Source organism: Bison bison, unplaced genomic scaffold (assembly GCF_000754665.1).
Source record: "Bison bison bison isolate TAMUID 2011002044 unplaced genomic scaffold, Bison_UMD1.0 scf7180017864377, whole genome shotgun sequence".
NCBI classification, from domain to species: Eukaryota; Metazoa; Chordata; class Mammalia; order Artiodactyla; family Bovidae; genus Bison; species Bison bison.
Genome location: NW_011494949.1, coordinates 4067878 through 4089852, shown reverse-complemented (window position 1 = coordinate 4089852; position 21975 = coordinate 4067878). Strand labels below are relative to the sequence as shown.

Genomic DNA, 21975 nt, shown 5'->3' with positions numbered 1-21975 from the left:
AGGTCGCACAAGGCATACACGGCGGCCAGCTGGACCCCCCACGGGATATCTGAAAAGCATTTCCATATCAGTCATCACATGAGAAAAGCTCTGCTATTCACAATCTTAATGTTGTTAATCTAGTGAATCACTATTCATTTACTTTCTGCCAGCAATGAAAACTAATAATAACAAAAACAAAACCGACAATGAAAAAAAAGCTCATTTAAGTCCTCCTAGGAATGGAAGAAGCAAAACGGAGCCCAGTCTCGACAGGCCCCTGGTGATGCTGGCACCCCGGGAGGGTGTGCGGAGCAGAGGGCACACAAGGAGTGCCCCTCCTCCGGACCGCAGCGAGCTCTCCAGTGGCAGCTCCGGAAGGACCACACTGGCACTTAAGGTTCGATAGAATGTGGATCCCAAAGCATCCGTCAAATAAACGACTCCATTATACCCACTGCGAGTACTGACACATGGACTTTGGAGAGGAAAAACATAATGAAATGAGAGCAAATGAGAAACTGGTTTTTAGTATGACCTTCTTTTTAGGTCGTAGTTTTTAGTTTTTAGTTTGATCTTCTTTAGTATGATCTTCAGGGGATCTTCCCGACCCAGGGATCAAACCTGGATCTCCTGCTTTGTCTGCATGCTCTTTACTGTCTGAGCCACCAGCCAAAGCCCAATATAGTACAGCAAACGCTCTTACACACTAGAGCACAGTGCACGATCACAGACACGGCATTTAACTGTAGGCTAGAGCTAGCTTAGATTATGGTATGTAAGAGTTCTCATTTAGCCTGCGTTTATTTAGGAGTTATTTAATTAAAGTTTAATTTAGTTCAATTTTAGTCGCTAAGTTGTTCCCGACTCCTGTGACCCCATGGACGGTAGTCTGCCGGGCTCCTCTGTCCATGCGATTCTCCAGGCAAGGATACTGGAGTGGGTTGCCATTTCCTTTTCCAATTTTAGTTAAATTCACTTAAATTATTTAGTTTAAGAAATTTAGGAGTCATTTCTTTAAACTTATTAACTATACACTGTTAGTGATGCAGTGTGTTCAACACGGCAAACAACAAGTGTTTACAAATAAACATCACAAAACCCACAGGTTCAGATGGTGATGCTGCGGGTGCAGGTAGCGCTGCACCAGCTTAAGAGTCACTTTCCCGTTGAGAAGGGGACACAAGACTAAAACAAAAGGCCTAACAGAGGAGTCACACAGGGTGTGAAAGCCACTGTGATGAGCAGGAGTGCGTGCACGGCTGTGGCTCTGGCCTCAGGCCTGGCTGTGAGCTGGCAGCACTATCCAGCTCGAGGTTTCTCCTGGGGCGTCAGCTTCCTGAGCATAATGCAGTCAGCGCCACCTGGGAGGGCTGTCCAGGGACCCCGTGCTCCACTGGCGGCAGGCCCGAGGGAGTCCCCTCGAGCCTCCTTCTGCTAGGAAATGTCTGAGCTGGCGGCTCTGGGGACAGTCCCTCAGCCACTCTCCAGCAACTCTAAGATGACAACACCCCGTCTAGATGGGAAGGGAACACGGTCCAGACGGGAGGGGAACATGGTCCAGATGGGAGGGGAGCACCATCTAGCGCGAAGGGAACACTCTCACGGGCATTATCTCAGCAGATCAAAGAGAAGTTCTCAGCAGCTCAACCTGCCGAGCCTCACCCTGAAAGAGGACAATCTAGAGGTTAAGCTCATCTGGGACACAGATTTCAGATGTCACTGTGCGCTCCTGATGGAATCCTGATGGAAGTGGCATCACCCCTTGATGGCACAGTATTCAAATAAAAACGAGAGGGACTCACTGCTTCAAAGGGTCACTTTTTGAGTTTTAAGCTCTTCCCAAATAAGACTATAAAATTACATGCTCTGCGGTATGCACATTAAAGGAATTAGGGAGCGTGAAGACTGGCTCAGAGGTTTCCAGTCTCCGAGCTATCCCGGGTGCTCTGGACGGACACCCAGGCCGCAGTGGAGCTGCTGCTTCACACGGGTGACCCCACTTATCATCAGGACACACCTTCAGCCGGGCACGTGGGGGCAGTGGGGGTCACGGGGCGGCATGAAGCCAGAGCCGACGGCTGCTGAGACAGAATGCCAGCACCAGGTCAGAAAGAGTCCCTTCCTCCTTAGGGGTTCACTGCCCAAGGGCATGAGCGGCGAACACGCAAACTGCAGGAAACCCACACAGGTTCTAATCCCGGTGCTGAGAGCACGGGCAGAGTCTGGCTTCGTCAAACTCATGCCCGAGCAGTGGGAGACGCGCAGAGCACGGCACATGGTTAAGAACACGAGAGAGACTGGATGAGAGGAATGCAAATGATCTGAAAGTAAGCGTGATAGACAGAAGCTGTACCTTCATCCTGGGCATGCTGGATAAACATACCAATCACCGTACTAATGTTCTTCACCGCAGACGGGAACCCTTCCTTCAAACCCAACTGACCTAAACGACCTAGAGGGGAAAAAAAAAAACGGTAAACAACCTTCGGTTAAATGCTAACTTTTCATAAGAATTTAAAACTTATGTTTTCTTTTGTTCAACATTATGTGCACTGAGCTTCAGGATCTGAAACCGGGTGGTTGCTGCTGCTGTTGGTTTAGTCGCTTAGTCGTGTCTGACTCTTTTGAGACCCCATGGACTGTAGCCCGCCAGGTTCCTCTGTCCATGGGCTTCTTGAGGCAAGAACACTGGAGTGGGCTGCCATTCCCTTCTCCAGGGGGTCTTCCTAACCCAGGGATGGAACCCGGGTCTCCTGCATTGCAGGTGGGGTCTTTACCGCCGAGCCACCAGAAAGCCCAGTGTCAAAGAAGTACACCCACAATTACTCCAACAGGCTATTAAAGTACTCCTCTCATCAACTACAGATCTGTACGAGACCGGATTTTTTCCAAATACCTCAACCAAAATAACGTACAGCCACAAGAGAACGCAAAGCAGCTATGGGAAACCAGACAGTGAAGAGGCTCTCGACAAGATACGGTTCCATTCTATTTTTGTTTGGAAACAGCTGTTTTTCATTAAAAATGCCATTTACAACTACTAGTATCACTTTATTAATTTCCAATGAATAACCAGAATTTTTTTAAAGTCTGAGCATGAGTTCTAATTTCAACTACAGTCACTGACACACAAAACCTGGGCTGACAACAGCTCTTTGGGGGTCTCACCAGGACAATGCTCCTCGCTGGGCCGTGACTCAACTGGGGGCACCAGCCTGCTCCAGAGCGGGACACCTCCCTCCCCCAGGGCCAGGCTGCATGGCCTGACCCCTTGCACGGGAGGGGGTTCTGGTGCACGGGAGGGGGTTCTGGTGCACGGGAGGGGGTTCTTGGGCGAGCCCTGGATGTCGCTGGGCCCAGGGCCCCTTCCCGCGCTCTTGTGGCTACGTTACCCTGCGCGGGCACCGCTGTGCCCACCTGCTTTCTCAGTACTACAGACAGCCCGCAGGCTTGTACGTGAACCAGTCTACTTGCCCCTCTGTGTTAGACACGGAGAAACTGAGGCACGGGGTACCACAGGAGCTCTGTCACTCTGTATCCCCTGTAGGGGCTCGCAGTGCTGGTCACATGCACCCTGAGCACTGCGACAGACACAGCCCTCCAGGAAATTCCTTCTACCAGGGACTCCCCGGATAAGGCCTAACCCGGGGTGAAACTGTAAACATCTGGATCATGTCTCAGGCAGTCTTTCACTGAGGCTGAAAAGTAACGGACTTCAGAGATGAGAAAGGTCAAGGCACCGTCACTCTTAAATACCTCCTTGCATGAGGTCAAAGTGCTAAGCGCCCGTCCCCAGCCCTGTCCTCTGAGGCCATCTATGAGGAGTGTTCGGTGCACGACTCACAGCAGAGAAAGGGGTAGGGTGCATGCCTCCACAGCTGTGGGACCATGTGGCTGTGTCCCCAGGAAACACATTGGCTTCCCTGGTGGCTCAGTGGTAAAGAATCCGCCTGCCAATGCAGGAAATGTGGGTTCAATCCCTGGGTTGGGAAAACTCCCTGAAGAAAAGAACGGCAACCCGATCCAGTGTTCTTGTCTGGAGAATCCCATGGACAGAGGAGCCTTGTGGGCTACCGTCTATGGGGTCGCAAAGAGTTGACCACGACTGAGCAACTACACCATCACCACCAGATAACACCTGACTGCATTATATTGGATCCTTTTCTTTTAATTAAAGATGCTTAATGAATTGGGTTTTAGAAGCTATCTATCAGAGTAAATCAGAGATACAGTGAGAGGAACTCATGAGTCTGAGGTATATGGTTTAGGACTTAACACTTGCACATATGATGACCTGACAAAGACGATGGACAAATCTACTAAGAGATAGGAAGAAAAGTACCCCCACGGAAGGAATGTGGGTGAGTCCAAGGCAACTAGGCCACAATGAAATTCAAGTAAGAAACATGGAGGTGATCTCAGATCAAAGACAACATTTTCCACACTCAGGGAGGCCTGAGGAGAGCTGACGGTCACAGGGAATGTGGCCTAGTCTAAAGGGCAGGGCTCAGAGCTGGAGAGTCACCCAGGGCTCTCTGTCACGGTTTTATACGCAGGTATGGTAAGGAAAGGATGCATTCGTTAAGACAGTTCCACAGAAAAGCTGAACGACGTGGCGAGACCCCGGACAGAAATCAAGCGGGACTGCCTACTGCAGGAAACGTGCAACCCTGGCAGGAGGAACAGGGCCGTCTGAGCTCGGGGCTCCGCTGACCCCAGCCAGGCCGTTTAAGAGTCAGAACACTCTGGGGGCAGCAAGTGGTATCACGTGGCTCTATACGCCCCTGTGTCCAGTGGAGGCCGACTTCCAGCCTTGCTCCACTCCCTTTCGACTCAGGACCTCAGACGCGCTCACCTCTCCCCACACCCCAGCTCTGCCAGGCTCTCTGGTCCTCCAGAGCCCTGGGCTCCACTGGCATTCAGGCAGGTTAATAACCAGGCATGCCCACGGCGTGTGCTCACGGTGGTGTTTACACCCCAACCCTGCACCGATGGCTCTGGATCATCCTGCTTTATTTCCCAAGGAGCAGAAAACCCACTGGGATTTACACATTTAGAGTTAAGAATACAGACGATTCCTGTTTCATGAACGCCTGCTGTGTGACTTCATTTATTATTATGAAGTCATACTAACCAACTTAATTATTCGGTAAATTCTTTAGTAAATGTCAGCTTCAGAAACTGTTAAGATGCTTCTCCAATGCTTTCTTCTCAAGAAACGGCTCAAACTCCACCAGAGATGAGTGCACGGGAAGGACAGCACCTGTCCCGCCCTCAAGCTCTCGCAGGATTCCGCCCCATCCCCAGACTGGGCCTCACCGGTGCCCAGCCCCAGCCCCCAAGCTAAGGAAGCCCCCAGCACCCGCTGTGCACGGGGGTCAGGAGAGCCTTCAGTGCCAACAGACACCGAGCGAAGCTCACTGAGGTCCTCCTGGAACGGCCCGGCGGCCCCCTGCCCTCTGCACACCAGCCTTTCAGGCACGTGAGCTCTACCTGCGCTGGTCCTCCTGAGACACGCAGCGTTCACAGTGTTCGCAGGTAGGCTGGACTCTCTTATTTTCCACATGACACTTGCTTCCTCATTACCCTCCCTTTGAACTACATTTACTTCTACGTTATCGTTTTATTATACAGTACTGTTAACTACATATTAATTATACATTATTAATTACTCTTCTGGGCTTCCCTGTGCTCAGACAGTAAAGAATCTACCTGCAGTGTGGGAGACCGGGGTTCGATCCCTGGGTTTGGAAGATCCCCTGGAGCAGGGCATGTCAACCCACCCCAGTATTCTTGCCTGGAGAGAGTATTCTTGCATGGACAGAGGAGCCGGGTTGGCTACAGTCCATGGGGTCACAAAGAGACGGACATGAATTATTCCTATAAGATACACAATTGCATTATACGTCACTTTTAATTATATAAATGTACATATATTACTCTAATATATCATCAAATCTTATGAACTATCTTCTCAAGTGTTAGTTGCTCAGTCATGTCCAACTCTTTAACCCCAAGGACTATAGTCCGCCAGCCTCCTCTGTGCATGGGATTCTCTAGGCACGGAGGAGAATTCTCAAGAGGTATGAATAATTCTTCTTGAATCCGTAAGAGAAGCTGCTACTGCAACCAGGGTTTCCAGACACACTGATGCCGTCATGTGACGGCTAGAAACGCAGCTACTGGCCTGTCCGTGTTCTGGTGGCCCCGCCTGGGACACTGATCTCACAAGCTCAGGAGAGCCGTGCCCTAAGAAGCCATCTCCACTCCCACACCTCCATGCTTTCCTATTTGGAATCTCAACTCCAAGTGTATGTTGGGTTATCTCCAGTGAAAATTAGTAGATGTCCATGTTGAAACCAGGCTGTTGTCAGGACTCAGCTTATATATTCATTTACAACGTTCCTATGTTTGCAGGTGAATATGCACAGCGCATGTTAGCAGACACAGCAACAAAATCAGTCGGAGCTATTATATTTCTTACTGTGATCCACTTACAAGACTGATTTACATGACTTAAAAATTCTTAAACCTCATTTCAAATGGTATTATCTTTGAGTTTTAATTAAATGCCAAAGATACAGAGAATGAGACTTCTTCAACTCTTTGTGACCCCATGGACTGCAGCACGCCAGGCCTCCCTGTCCTTCACCAAAACTGAGCTTGTCCAAACTCATGTCCATTGAACCAGTAATGCCATCCAGCCGTTTCCTCCTCTGTCGTCCCCTTCTCCTCCTGCCTTCAATCTTTTCCAGCATCAGGGTCTTTTCCAATGAGTCAGTTCTTCACATCAGGTGGCCAAAGTATTGGAGCTTCAGCTTCAGCATCAATCCTTCCAAAGAATATTCAGGACTGACTCCCTTTAGGATTTACTGGTTGGATCTCAGTGCAGTCCAAGGAACTCTCAAGAGTCGTCTCCAACACCACAGTTCAAAAGCATCAATTCTTCCGTGCTCAGCTTTCTTCACAGACCGACTCTCACATCCATACATGACCACTGGAAAAACCATATCCTTGACTAGACAGACCTTTGTCGGCAATGTAATGTCTCTGCTTTTTAATATGCTGTCTAGGCTGGTTATAGCTTTTCTTCCAAGGAGCAAGAGTCTTTTAATTTCATGGCTGTAGTCACCATCTGCAGGGACTTTGGAGACCAGGAAAATAAATCTGTCACTGTTTCCACTGTTTCTCCATCTATTTGCCATGAAGTGATGAGACCCGATGCCATGATCTTAGTTTTTTGAATGTTTTAAGCCAACTTTTTTACTCTCCTCTTTCACCTTCATCAAGAGTCTCTTTAGTTCCTCTTCACTTTCTGCCATAGGGTGGTATCATCTGTGTATCTGCTGCTGCTGCTGCTAAGTTGCTTCAGTCGTGTTCGACTCTGTGCAACCCCATAGACGGCAGCCCACCAGGCTCCTCCGTCCCTGGGCTTCTCCAGGCAAGAATACTAGAGTGGGTTGCCATTTCCTTCTCCAGTGCATGAAAGTGAAAAGTGAAAGTGAAGTCACTCAGTCGTGTCCAACTCTCAGCAACCCCATCGACTGCAGCCTACCAAGCTCCTTTGCCCATGGGATTTTCCAGGCAAGAGCACTGGCGTGGGGTGCCATTGCCTTCTCTGCTGCATATCTGAGGTTATTTATTGATATTTCTCCCTGCAATCTTGATTCCAGCTTGTGCTTCATCTAGCCCAGTATTTTGCATTATGTACTCTGCATATAAGTTAAATAAGCAGGGTGACAATATACAGCCTTGATTTACTCCTTTTCCTATTTGGAACCAGTCTGTTGTTCCATGACCAGTTCTAACTGGTGCTTCTTGACCTGCATACAGATATCTCAGGAGGCAGGTTAAGGTGATCTGGTATTCCCATCTCTTCAATAATTTTTCAGTTTGTTGTGATCCACACAGTCAAAGGATTTAGTATAGTCAATGAAGCAGAAGTAGATGTTTTTTCTCTTGCTTTTTCTACGATCCAAAAATGTTGGCAATTTGATCCCTGGTTCTTCTGTCTTTTCTAAGTCCAGCCTGACCATCTGGAAATTCTCGGTTCACGTACTATTGAAGCCTAGCTTGGAGAATTTTGAGCATTATTTTGCTAGCGTGTGAAATGAGTGCAATTGTGTGGTAGTTTGTACATTCTTTGGCATTGCCTTTCTTTGGGATTGGAATGAAAACTGACTTTTTCCAGTCCTGTAGCCACTGCTGAGTTCTCCAAATTTGCTGACATATTGAGTGCAGCACTTTAACAGCATCATCTTTTAGGATTTGAAATAGCTCAACTGGAATTCCATGACCTCCACTAGCTTTGTTCACAGTGATGTTTCGTAAGGCCCACGTGACTTCACACTCCAAGATGTCTGTATAGTCATGATAACTACCTTCAACGACCTGAAGGGCCCTGACACAGCAATTGGGTGAACCCAGTTTTGTTTGCTCCCAGGAGATGAATACATGGCAGAGAGTCAGTTCATAGTAAAGACAGCCTTCTAATAATGAATATATTGTATCAATGATAATGAAATAACATAAGGAATGGAGAGCAGTTTGTCAGAGATGTGGCATAAAAAGGAAGAAAATAAGTCAAAGTGAAAAATAAAGACTTGTAAGGTGCAAAGGAAGCAGCAGAACTAAAGCGTTACTGAGGTCCTCTTTAGACCTGAGATTAAAAACGATGTTTCATTTAAAATATTTTTAAGCAATGATTTAATTTGTGTATATTCAGCTTAGAATTGTAGAAACAAAATAAAACTAGTTCCAATCATGGAAGCACATCGTCATCCTTACTGAGCAAGTTCCAAAAAAAAGGGTGAAAGTAGGGAAGATACACTTATTTTATAAATCAAATTAGACTACAACTTATAGCAATTTATGTATCCTGCTATGTATATGTGTATATCTGTCTGTATATTAAAATTAGTATCTGAGAATCAAGAGTTCAATTATAAATAAAATGTACTAACAAGAAAAAGCTTGACTCTCTGACAAAGTTGAATAAAATGTCAACTTATAAAGAGAATGAGTAATGAAAATTAATTTAGTGCAAAAGTACCTACTCTAATGGCTATAAGGTCAGTCATAGTGAAGTTTCAGTCAACATTTATCATTATTCCACACGTACTCTCCCACCAAGATAGCATCAATAACAAGAACAAATTCAGTACAAGAGACAGCTCACCGATGAGCCTCAGTACTGACGCTACGATGATATCGGGAGTGTAGGCGACGTTCGCATGTCCTTTCCTATACTTTATCCACTTATCCATTACAGGCCACAGCTCCTTGCTGCAAAATAAAAACAAATATAGACATGTATGTATGTAAGTATGCATGCCCACCATGGCTCAAATATTAAGAACCTATCTAAAAATGGTGCATAAGTGACAATCCCTGAAGAAGAGGAACTTCTAAAGATGTAGCATTTTTGGCTAACAATAGAACAGACTCTGAAAACTGAGACTCTCCAACTATTCAGGATCTCAGTGCGCAAAGTGGCTTTAAAAAAGCTGCAAACACCCGTGCTGGCATCTTTATTCTGTGTAAACCCTTTTCACAAGGCAAAGTACCCAGTATCGTCCCCAAGCTGCAGAACTGGAAGCAGCAGAGTCTGGATTTTTATGTGGACCATCTAGACATCAGGAGGACCTGTGTTCTAGAAGCCTTGTTTCCCAGTTAGGAACAAGGACAGGCTGTATTTCATAAAAAGAACTAAACCAGAGGAAATGAACCACAGTTAACAGGGATTAAAGAAACTTTCTACTGATCAGTGGCAATTTCTCTTTGCTTTCTCGTTTCAAAAATGTATTAACTTCTTACATAGCATTTATAACATTAGAAAAGTTTAATACAGACAAATGAAAGGAAAATGAAAATTAAAAGCACCCCAAATAACACACTGTCAGGTAACTATCATTCTTTTATTTTGGGGCTTTGCCTTCCACACACGTCTATGCCTACATTTATATAAAAAACACGGACAGAGTGACCACAGAGCTCAGGAATCAGGGTCACAAGTAGCTTAGGCAGAGATCCTGCTATTCGCCCCTCTGTCCACTCCACTAGTGGGGAACCCTGGATGAAGCGCCTCTCCCTGGCACCGCCCGCAGTGGTCTCACCTTTCCCTGGGAGGAGGGCCCTGCCCCCAGCTCCTAGGAAGAGGGGACCGGGGGTGGCCTCTCACTTGTCATCACACAGCACGGAACAGATGGCCCTGGCACTTTCTTAGTAACAGACTACAAAACAACTTTCATCTCAACACATACAGATCTATGTAGTACGGCTCTGAATTCTACAATGGCTGTACCTCATTATACAGACATCCCAGAATTAGTGATCTGTTGCTTGACATTTAGATGTATCATCTTTTTCCAGTATTAGGAGAAAACAAGAACAAGTTTCCACAGGATATCAAGATACATGCTATCAATCCTTTGGGGACTCCTTTTCAATGTCATAAGCCCCTTTAAACCAGCCTTTCTCAGTCAGGGTTGTAAGAAAATTAAGGTTATATTTAACCATGGAACAATTATAAATACTTGACTATTTTTCCATTCTCCAAATATGCTGCATAGTTGATGCACAGAGAAAAGTTAGCTCATTACGCAAAACAGATGCCTGAGCGTATCAGACTCTGTTCTCTCCTGCAACCCCAGTGAGAAGAGCCGCCAATGTAGAATCCTGAACAGCCTTGTTCCTATGGCCCTTCCATAGCACCTGAACGTTAAGACAGTGATCACGGCACTCCACCTACACGCACTCGCTGAGCGCCTCGCTTGTGTAGGCACAGGTCTCCACGTGCTGGGGAGGCCAGGGGACCAAAGGCCCCCCACTCATGAGACTCATTTCCCATTGGGAGAGAGACAGTAATGAGAGAATACAATGAAAAGTAGTGAAAGGTACTGTAAAAAAAAAAGCGAGGGGATGTCACAGCTACACTGGCATTTTACGAGCAGTTTTATTAATTCCTATCCAAATCAAAATGTGCGTTCTAAACAGTTCAGCTGCCTTAAAAGCAAAAATGATTCAAACCACAACTCGGCAATCGCTGAAAGGACTGCTTGACAATACAAATAGTCCAGCCTGAGTCAGGAAAGCAGCCGTACCTGATGATGTTGTCGTGCGTCCAGACCCACTTCTGATGGCAGCAGAGCAGGTCGATGGCACATACGTACTCCCAAGTGCTGTCACTCAGGTCTTCCCCAAACCTCACACTGGGCTGAAATTCTGTTTTTGGACATAACTGTATGGTCAAAAGCAGCTTAGAAACCATGAAGCCAACATCTACAGGTGCATTCTGGCAAATAAAGGGGAAAAAAAGGGAATTTAGAATTTCAAATGCAATGCATCTTCTATGGGTGATCTTAAAGCACGTAACGAGCATCAGATGAATCATCATGTAACTTTAAAAGACACCCTTTGAAAGCTGGATTTTGAAGAGGGAACTGTGTTTACCTAGGCATAGCACCTGTCCTAAATGATTATGCAATAGCGGCAGAGAGGCCAGATAAAAAGCTCCAGGCACAATGCAGAAGCCAGCCAGGCTAGAAAAGACTCCGCAATCCACATAGGAATGCCAAGTTTCATTAACTCAAATCAGAGAATTAAAGTTACAAATAAAAAAAGTTTTTAATATTTAAAAAGTTCTTTAATAAACTCATTTGGCCATCTCTCTGACCGTATGTATCAACCTGCTTTTTCCAGAAATTAAAAAAACTGAACAAGACTGCTGCACTAGAGTCTTTCGTCTGCCTCCTTTTACAGCTGTGCGCTGTCCGGGTGTCTTTCCACGTTCTGAGTGCAGAGAGACTTTCAGCTTGCCTCTCGCTGCTGAGCAGGGTCACACCACGGTCTGGATACACCAAAGCACGGATACACCACGGTTTGTCCTTTCACCTACTGAAGACGTGTGGGTCACTTACAGTTTTAGGCTACAGTTAATAACGCTGCTTTGGACATTTCTGTAGAAGCCTTTTTGTGGACATAAACTTGAATTCCCTTAGGTTCACACCCAGCCGTGGATTTATAATGTTCTTCTCTTTCTTCAGTTTTTTTTTTTTTTTTATTGGGTTTTGTGATTTAAACTGAACAAGGAGCTTTCAATCTCTGATGCCTGAAAAAGACTGGAATTAATTGGTTCTTTAAAGATAAGATTTAATGTTCGGGTGACATCTATACACCCTTCTTGTATACTAAGTTTCCAATTATCTTTTCAGCCTTTTGTAACTGAAAACTGGCTTACTGCAGTGTTCGACCCTGAAGCCAACTGTGACATGTGTATACCGCTAAGCGGCCGCCTGGGTCTAGGGCTGCCTCTGTGGCGCTGCAGGCAGCAATCTTCTCATTTTTCACCCTCTGTCTCTACTCACAACTCCTCTCATCCTGAAATCTTGAATATTTTTTGCTTTGCTCTTTTTATAGTCATCTGAACTGAGTTATCTGTTTTATTAGCATTTTTTTAAAGGCAGTGGTTTTTTTTTCATTCTCAACTTTATTACTGTTCCTTTATCACATTCTTTCTTCCCTAGATTCCTTCTCAAATTTTTAATTTTCAAGATGGTTATCAAAGAACTTTGTTTCTGTGTTTAATACTGAAGACATTTAAACTACTGCAGTGAGTGTGAGTCTTCCAAAAACGAGAGGTCTCTGCTAATGCAGGGTTCCAGATACTGCGATTTTACTTTGAGTTTCTGTTTGTTCACAGACCGTCCAGAGACTGTGCATCTCAATCTCTGGGAAATTTTTATACAATTTTTAAATCATTTATGTCTAATTTTACCAAATCATTACCAGACAATTTTGAGTGTAGAATATTTACTTTTTAAAAATTAAGGTTCTTGTGTGGCCAAATCTATGACTGCTTTTGCAAATGTCACAGACACGAAAAATAGCCTTCATCCAGTTTACTTTTTTGTTGTTGATTGTGCTATCTCTCTACTTACTTTTGAGTATCACACCTGTGGAGTTCTGTAAGAGAATATGGACGTCTTAGACTATAATGGTATTTCCCCCCCAGGTATTTCTCTCTCTTTTTTAAATAACTTTGAGTTTATATTTTTATTTGATATGATACAAATAAAATACACTTATTAAAATTCTCCCTTCTTCGTTAATCATGGCTTTTACCACCCTATCCTATCTAGCTTCACCCTGAAGGCTGGAGGAGGAGACCCCCAGGGCACAAGCGGGAGGATTCAGCAGGGGAGGGTGCACAGGTAACCACAGAGGGCGGGACGCACCCCGGAGGGCTCTGCTAGCCGCCAAGGGAGCACAATCAGATGGGACCTCACACAACACACTCTAGACTGTGGAAGTGGGCTGATGGAGGGCTGACTGCAGACCCGCTGTTTAAGACTTCCCTAACTTTTTATCCACCAAGCCCTTCCCTTTTCTAAGGAAACTGAAGTCTAGTTGACAGTAACACCAGAAAGCGCTGAAAAGGAAAGCATGATGGCACACAAGCACCGTCCACAGGCGTGAGCCAGCCTCCTTCTAAAAAGGTCAGTAATACCGTCCTAAAAAAGGCAGAACAGAGTGAAAATCAACCTGTCACTGACTTCAGTGCCTCTTCAATACCTCTTCTTATAGTGTATCACTATCAATTCAGCACCCAGGGATTCTCATTAGAGAAAATCTATGAAAAGAACACCAATCTACATATTATATTAGCACATCAGTCACTAAAGAAAATAAAAGAAAGCACATAATACTCCAAAAACTACAAATTTCATCAATTGGGAAGAAGAACACAGATTACATTCAGAAAAATCATCAAAGGAAGGAGTTGGGATCTCAATTTTCTCACCTAAGTACCACGTGTAGAAGCAGCGGTCTGCATCTTCTCGGGGCCCCTACATATGTTAAGCACGCGTATGGATTTCACCAGCGGCAAATTAGTACCCAAGATAAACTCTGCTCAGTGGACATACTTAATGAACAAAATGCACAAGCTTAGACTAAAATGGTATTCTGAAGGATCTAATATGAAGAATAATAGCTCTAAAATGCTCACGAACACAAAACCAAATAAAACATTTATATAAGGTCTATGTGTACATTATTGCACAAAATAAAAAGAAACCTCACCTTCTCCCAATTGAGGAAGGCACGCAAACAGTTCAGAACTTCTCCCTTGGCGCGCTGCCTGGCTACCAACTGCATCGCCTTATTAATCACCGACTGAGAGATAAACACATCATGCCACATGTTTGCAATGAACAAAGTCAATTTCTCAGACTCTGGAAAATCTATGAGAAAGAAAACAAGATAATAAACCTTCATGTCTGATTAAGTGAGTAAATTACAAAGCAAGAACATATTTAAACAATGCCACGTGTGCGCAGCAAGGCCGCTTACACCTGAAGAAGAGGTGGCCCCCATGAGGCCGCAGCCCCAGCTGCCTCAAATCCACTCTGTCCCTCCCGCCTGCCCCTCCTGTCCTCTCCCCCAGCCTCCAGCCAACTTTACCCTTCGGCATAGTTTCTTTAATCAAATTTGAAACCCAACATAAGTATACACCACTATAGAGAAGAGCAATAAACTCTAAAACAAGCAGAGAAAGCAGACGCCTTGTCTCAAGAGTCCGCACCCAGAACCCTGCTACTAGATGAGTGTCCTTTCAGGCCATCCCCTTGATGGATCACAGCCTCGTTGTGGCGAGGGTGCAGGGCCACCAAGATGGATGGGTCATAATGTAGACTATGGACAAACCACGGTCCACTGGACAAAGGAAGGGCAATCCACTCCAGTATTCTTACCACGAGAGTCCCGTAACCAGTATGAAAAAGCACAAAGATATGACACCGGAAGATGAGTCCCCTAGGTCAGAAGGTGTCCAATATGCTACTGGGGAAAAGTGAAGGGTAATTACTGATAGTTCCAGAAAGGATGAAGGGGCTGGGCCAGCAGAAATGGCGCTCAGCTGCGGAAGCGTCTGGTGGTGAAAGGAAAGTCCGATGCTGTAAAGAACGATATTGCATAGGAACCTGGAGTGTTAGGTCCATGAATCAAAGTAAATTGGACATGTTTAACAGGAGATGGCAAGACTGAACATGGACATCTTAGGAATCAATGAACAAAGATGTACCAGAATGGGGAAATTCAACTCAGATAACCATTATATCTACTTCTGTGGGCAAGAATCCCTTAGAAGAAATGGAGCAGCTCTCAGAGTCAACAAGAATCCGAAATGCAGTACTTTGGTGCAATCTCAAAAACTACAGAACGATCTCAGTTCATTTCTAAGGCAAACCATTCAACATCGTAGTAATCCAAGTCTATGCCCCAACCACTAATGCCAAAGAAACTGAAGTTGAACGGTTCTATGATGACCTACGAGACCTTCTAGAACTAACACCAAAGAAGATGTCCTTTCCATCACAGGGGATTGGAATGAAAAAGTAGGAAGTCAAGAGATACCTGGAGTAACAGGCAAGTTTGGCCTTGGAGTACAAAATGAAGGAGCACAAAGGCTAATAGAGTTTTGCCAAGAGAAAGCATTGGTCAGAGCAAACACCCTCTTCCAACAACATAAGAGGTGACTCTACACATGGACATCACCAGATGGTCGACACCGAAATCAGATTGATTATATTGCAGCCAAAGATGGAGAAATTCTATATGGTCAGCAAAAACAAGACCTGAAAATGACTGTGGCTCAGACCATCAGCTTTATATTGCAAAATTCAGGATCAAATTGAAGACAGCAGGGAAAACCAGCAGGCCATTCAGGTATGATCTAAATCAAATCCCTTATGATTATATAGTAGCGGTGACAAACAGATGCAAGAGATTAGATCTGGTAGACAGGAGTGCCTGAAGAACTACAGAAGGCGGTTTGGAACACTGTACAGGAGGCGGTGACCAAAACCATCCCAAAGGGAAAGAAAGAAATGCAAGAAGGCAAAGGGGTTGCCTGAGGAAGCTTTACAAACAGCTAAGTAAAGAGGAGAAGAGAAAGGCAGAGGACAAAAGGGAAAAATATACTCAACTGAATACAGACTTCCAGAGAACAGCAAGGAGAGATAAAGAGGTCATCTTTAACAAACAATGCAAAGAAGAAGAGGAAAACAACAGAATGGGAAAGACTAGAGATCTCTTCAAAAATATTAGAGATACCAACATTTCATGCAAGGATGGGTACAATAAAGAACAGAAACGGTAAGGACCTCACAGAAGCAAAAGAGATTAAGACAAGGTGGACAGAATACGCAGAGGAACTCTACAAAAAGATCTTAATGACCTGGATAACCACGATGGTGTGGTCACTGACCTAGAACCAGACATCCTGGAGCGTGAAGTCAAGTGGGCCTTAGGAAGCATTACTACTAACAAAGCTAGTGGAGGTGATGGAATTCCAGCTGAACTATTGCAAATCCTAAAAAGTGATGTGCTGTACTCAATATGTCAGCCAATTTGGAAAACTCAGCAGTGGCCACAGGACTAGAAAAGATCAGCTTTCATTCCAATCCCAAAGAAGGGCAATGCCAAACAACGGTCAAACTACCACACAACTGTGCTCATTTAGCAGGCTAGCAAGATTACCCTCAACATCCTTCAAGCTAGGCTTTACAACCAGTCTAAACAAGTCAATCCAAAAGGAAATCAGTCCTGAATATTCATTGAAGGATTGGATGCTGAAGCTGAAAACTCCAATAATTTGGCCACCTGATGCAAAGAACTGACTCACTGGAAAAGATCCTGATGCTGGGAAAGATTGAAGGCAGGAGGAAAAGGGGACGACAGAGGATGAGACGGTTGGATGGACTCCATGGACATGAGTTTGAGCAAGCTCAAGAGTTCTTGATGGACAGGGAGGCCTGGTGTGCTGCAGTCCATGGGGTGGGAGAGTCAGACATGACTGAGTGACTGAACTGAAGTGAACTGAATGGTGAACTTTCAGAGGTACAAGCTGGGTTGAAAAAAGGCAGAGGAAACACAAATCCAATTGTCTACATTCACTGGATTCTAGAGAAATGGAATTCCAGAAAAACATCTACTTCTGCTTCACTTACTACACTAAAGCCTTTGACTATGGGGATTGCAACAAACTGGAAAATTCTTTAAGAGATGGGAATATCAGATCACCTTATCTGCCTCCTGAGAAATATGTTATGTGGGTGAAGAAGCACCAATTTGAACCTTACATGGAACAATGGACTGGTTCACAATTGGGAAAGGGGTAGGAGAAATCTGTATAGTGTCACCATGACTATTTAAACTCTATGCAGAGTACATCATACAGAATGCCCATCTGGATTCATCACAGTATGGAGTCAACACTGCCAGGAGAAATATCAACAACCTCAGATATGCATATGATACCACTTTAGTGGCAGCAAGTAAAGAGGAACTAAAGAGCCTCTTGATGAGGGTGAAAGAGAGTGAAAAAGTTTGCTTAAAACTCAACATTCAAAAAACTAACATTGTGGCATCTGGTCCCATCACTGATGGCAAATAGATGGGGAAAAAGTGGAAACAGTGACAGACTTTATTTTCTTGGGCTTCAAAATCAGTGCAGATGGTGACTGTAGCCATGAAATTAAAAGACACCTGCTCCTAACAAACCTAGACTGTATTAAAAAGCAGAGACATCACTCAGACACAACAAAGGTTAGTATCGTCAAAGCTATATTTTTTCCAGTAGTCATGTATGGATGTGAGAGCTGGACCATAAAGAAGGCTGAGCACCAAAGAATTGATGCTTTCAAACCGTGGTGCTGGAGAAGACTCTTGAGAGTCCTTTGGACTGCAAGGAGATCCAACCAGTCCATCCTAAAGGAAATCAGTCCTGAATATTCAATGGAAGGACTGATGCTAAAGCTCAAGTTCCAATTCTTTGGCCACCTGATGGGAAAAAGTGACTCACTGGAAAAGACCCTGATGCTGGAAAAGACTGAAGGCAAAAGGAGAAGGGGATGACAGAGGACAAGATGATTAGATAGCATCACCAACTTAATGAACATGAATTTGAGCCAACTCCAGGCAATGGTCAAGGACAGGGAAGCCTGGTGTGCTGAAGCCCATGGGGTCCCAGAGTGTCGGACATGACCTAGCAACTGAACAATGACGATGATAAATTAATGTTTAATTTTATAAGAAACTAAGTGTTTTCAAGTGGTTATACCAGTCAACACAAATATCTGTATCCTGTTTGGCATGAAGCCATATCTTTTTCATTTTTCTCTGTTCTATTTTATCTAATGCTGCAACGTGTTTGGAAGGAGAGTAACCCAAAGCATACACTCTCTAGGCTACTTTGACGTGTTATTCGGGAAACTGCTTATCCGGTCACACTTCCTCTTGTCCCAAGACATTACAGGTTGTTCCCTCCGCCTGGAATTCTCTCCCTCGCTTCTGTCTTCACATCAAAGCTCACAAGTCACTTTGACAAAGAAAGCGTCCCAGGCCTGAGACTCGCTCAAAGCCACCTTCCACTGTACCTCTCGTTCACTCAGTAGACACTGAGTGGGAGCACACAACACGTTTTTCCAGGAAGAGGATGTAACAGAACAAGAAAAACAAAACCGGTACTCTGACGGGATCTAGCGGAGAAGAGACAACAAAGGGAAAGGAACAGTCTGACCAGCATCTAGTGGAGAGAGAAACACTTCCCAAAAGAGAAACGGTTACAAAGATCCGGAAGGGAGAGTGTGCTGGGTGCATCTGAGGAAGAAACAGAGACCCAGGTGGTCCTGGCCGCCCCGCAGGGCTCTCCTCCCTGCCGCCCTCACCGGGAAACTTGCTGGGTACTCCCGTGAGGTCATGGTCATGCGTGCACCACTGCAAGGCCATACCAATACCTGGGCCGGGTCACCATCAAAGCCTTCACACTTATGTACACCCTGTAATTATTTGCTAATAAGTCAGTGACTGAAAAAATAAAGAAAAACAAAGTGGGCAACCAACACAGCAGCCTCACGCACAAGTCTACACGCGGCAGGTTCATCCCGATTCAAAAGTCCCATAAACATTGTGGTGACACAAGGTCATCAGCCTCTGCGATCTAGATAGGATGGATGCGATACTCAGTTGCATTTCGTATCACGTTGCTATTTAAATGTTTCCCTGACGACCTGATGTAAAGAACGAGGCCCGTCTGCTCCCCATCAGCAGACTGAAGACACAGCACTGAAGGGAAAGACTCGAAGGGCAGCACTCCTCCCCACATCTCCCTGAAACTGCTCGTGAGCCTGTGACTCCACCAGTTTCTGCCATTTCCAGCCAGGAACACAGCAGAGCAGTTGCTGCGTCACAATGACTCCCTCCTCTGTGTCGACCACGTCTGACTCCAAAGCAGCTGCACAAGGAATACCACCAAGAGGCAGTGGGGAGAGGCCCTCCCACACACAGCAGGGATGTACATGCTGACCGAGGCAAGCGTCAGTCACGTAAATCCTCCCACTGCAAACCAGGGAGATGCACAAAAGACACACAGCAGCAACTCAGCTGGAAATCCAGAGGCACGTGTAAGCAGGTAAAAGAGCAAGCCCCTGCTTCTGAGGCTAGACCGCCACCACCCACAAGTACCTTCCTTGAGCAGGCCGTAGCAGAAGAGGCGCGCCCTCTCCAGATCACCCAGCTGCCGGCAGACCCCCACGTACACCCTGCAGAGCGCGTGGATGTAATTGTGCTCCACGGACATCTTCTGACTCTTCAGCTCTGAGAGGATAGAGTGAAGCAAGCTCTCTGCTAAATGCTGAATTGGGGGGGAAAAAAAACAAAAAGGCAATGTACATTCATATTTATCGTTAGCCTACTATGGAACAGCTACAAGTTACAAAATCAAGTCCTTGGGAAAGCTGGAAAGATAAAAGGGGCACTGTCTAAGACAGAGGCCAGCTGCCACTGCAGTAACCCCTCAGCAGGGAAGCCGGGAGGCTCTGCGGAGAAGGGGGCCCCCAGCGAGCAGACGGGCAGTTCAGCAGAGGTCAGCAGGGCACAGGGCCTACGGCTGGTCCAACTCTTGATGCTCGTCACTATCGCCACTCCAACAAGCTGCTATTTTTTGGCTTTTTCTAAAATAATCTCTGTGTATGAAATCCACTCTAATTCTACTGCCATTCTTGTTTTCTGAACTGCAATACACTCTACACATTTATCCTGTTTAGATCTTAGAATACTGGGTAACAGTTTCCTTACTCAGGTAAAGAAGTACTAAATAACCTGATATACTCAATCACGTGAAAATAAACATCCTTCCAAAGTTACCTGCATTGCTCTTTATGCTTTCTGAAATGAACAATAAACATGTATACCACTGTGATTCCAGGCATGTACAGACAACCAATAATGTTAATCCAGGGACACTGGAAGTCACCCAGCCACTATCAACATGAACATGGAAAAGACAATAACCTAGCAAAGCCCTAAGAAACCTTGTATGCAAACTACACACTTCTCTCCCCACCTCCTCTTGAAACCAGGCGCGCTCCTATTTGACTGGTGACCTGCGTTAAGTGTGGGGGGCGAGGCGGAGACCCACACACGAACCCTCTCTCAAAGTTCTCAAATGTGTATGTGACACTACCGACAAAAGGGCTCTATTACAGAGCAACTGATGCTCTGAGGCAAACCATTTTGAGCCATTAAACATGCCAGAACCAACAGGAACTGTGCGATTTAAGTCCTGACGGGCACCTTTTTTTCCCTTTAAAATTTTAACTCATCTAGTGAATATAGACTACCAAGTCTCCAATGTCTGCCCGCTTCTCAGATGCACAAACCCCTGGCTAGAAATAGAGCACAGGTCCTGACGCTTATAGGGGTGACTGTCCATCCTGGACAATAACCTTCTATTCAGGGTCCCCCTCGCTGGCAGGAGGCAGCCTGTGTCTGGGGACAGGACCTTCTGTTCAGGGCCCCCCTCGCTGGTGGCAGGCAGCCTGGGTCGGGGGACGGGCAATCCCAGCGCTCTCTGAGCGGAGCCGCGTACCTTTTTTGTGGTGCTGAACTCGTAGACAACGTCCTTCTCCTGGTCTCGCATCACCGGCTTTGTGGAGACGTTTCCCACGTACACGTGACTCCGGATGACAGGTAACAGGTCAAAGGTCGCCTCCCCGATCTTTCTCAGGGCCTCTGTGATGGCTCTGTCGGGGGACTCCGCGGTTTCTTCAGGGCTGGAGGGGGACTGCGAGGCCGGGAGAGGATGCCTGTTGTCCTCTGTGCTTGGGGCTGCAGCCTGGGGGAGGTCCGTCCAGGGGCTGCAGCCCATGCCCTCCGGGGTGGGCTCCGGCTCCGGGGACCCGTTGTCCAGGCGCAGCCTCTTGGCGCTCCTCGGTGCACTGGCAGATAGTGTCCGTTTCCCAGCCGGGTCCTGCGGAGGCCCCAGGCCGCCCACCTTGTCCTGCTTGCCATCACTGCCAGAGCTGCCCCCTGCCTTCACAAAGGCGGTGGAGCTGGAAGCGATGGCTTGGAAGCCTGCGAGGGCACCCACGGGCCCCGGCAGGCCCTTACGGTTCGCCGGAGGGCCACGTGTGAGCTGGATGTTCCCTTTGAGGATGTTGAGGGTGCGGGCCCGGGCGGACAGCTCTGGGTACATGGTGTCCAGGATCTTCACAGAGTTCTCCGGGGGCGCTGCCACCGCAGGATGGGCGGGTGCAAGTGGGGGCAGGCGGCCGGGCACTGGGAGGGCATGCTTTGGGGTTGCTGCGCAGAACTGCAGCGGGGACGACAAGACCCTGTCCCCGGCCGGCGCAGACGACGGCGACGGGGAGGCACACAGAGGAGAGCAGGGCCCCGGCTCCTCCGGCAGCGGGGACGTCACAGGAGGCGCCGGGGGCTCGGACGACGGGGACGTTGGGCAGAGCGGGGACAGTGGAGAGGAGGGGCTGGAGCTGGAGATGAGGGGAGATGCCAGGCGGGACGTCCTTGGCGGCGTGGCGATCAGGGGGGCCAGCAGCGGGGGCAACGGGGGCCCCACCTCCTGCCGGATCTTGCTCAGCGTGTCCACGCAGCAGTCTGCGGGTGTGGACGTGTCGGCGGGGGCCAGGGTGGGGT

General features: G+C 46.6%; 1 protein-coding gene across 1 annotated transcript in view; it reads right to left on the bottom strand.

The window, feature by feature from the left end:
* The window catches only part of ICE1 (interactor of little elongation complex ELL subunit 1), a 69898-nt gene that overhangs the window by 7777 nt on the left and 40146 nt on the right, over positions 1 to 21975 (bottom strand). The window contains exons 19-25 of the mRNA XM_010857146.1: positions 20912 to 21960; positions 19507 to 19675; positions 14065 to 14225; positions 11085 to 11275; positions 9161 to 9267; positions 2336 to 2434; positions 1 to 49 (exon numbers count right to left, since the gene is read on the bottom strand). Of these exons, the coding sequence (XP_010855448.1) occupies positions 1 to 49; positions 2336 to 2434; positions 9161 to 9267; positions 11085 to 11275; positions 14065 to 14225; positions 19507 to 19675; positions 20912 to 21960 (1825 nt within the window). The remainder of the gene's footprint in view (positions 50 to 2335; positions 2435 to 9160; positions 9268 to 11084; positions 11276 to 14064; positions 14226 to 19506; positions 19676 to 20911; positions 21961 to 21975) is intronic.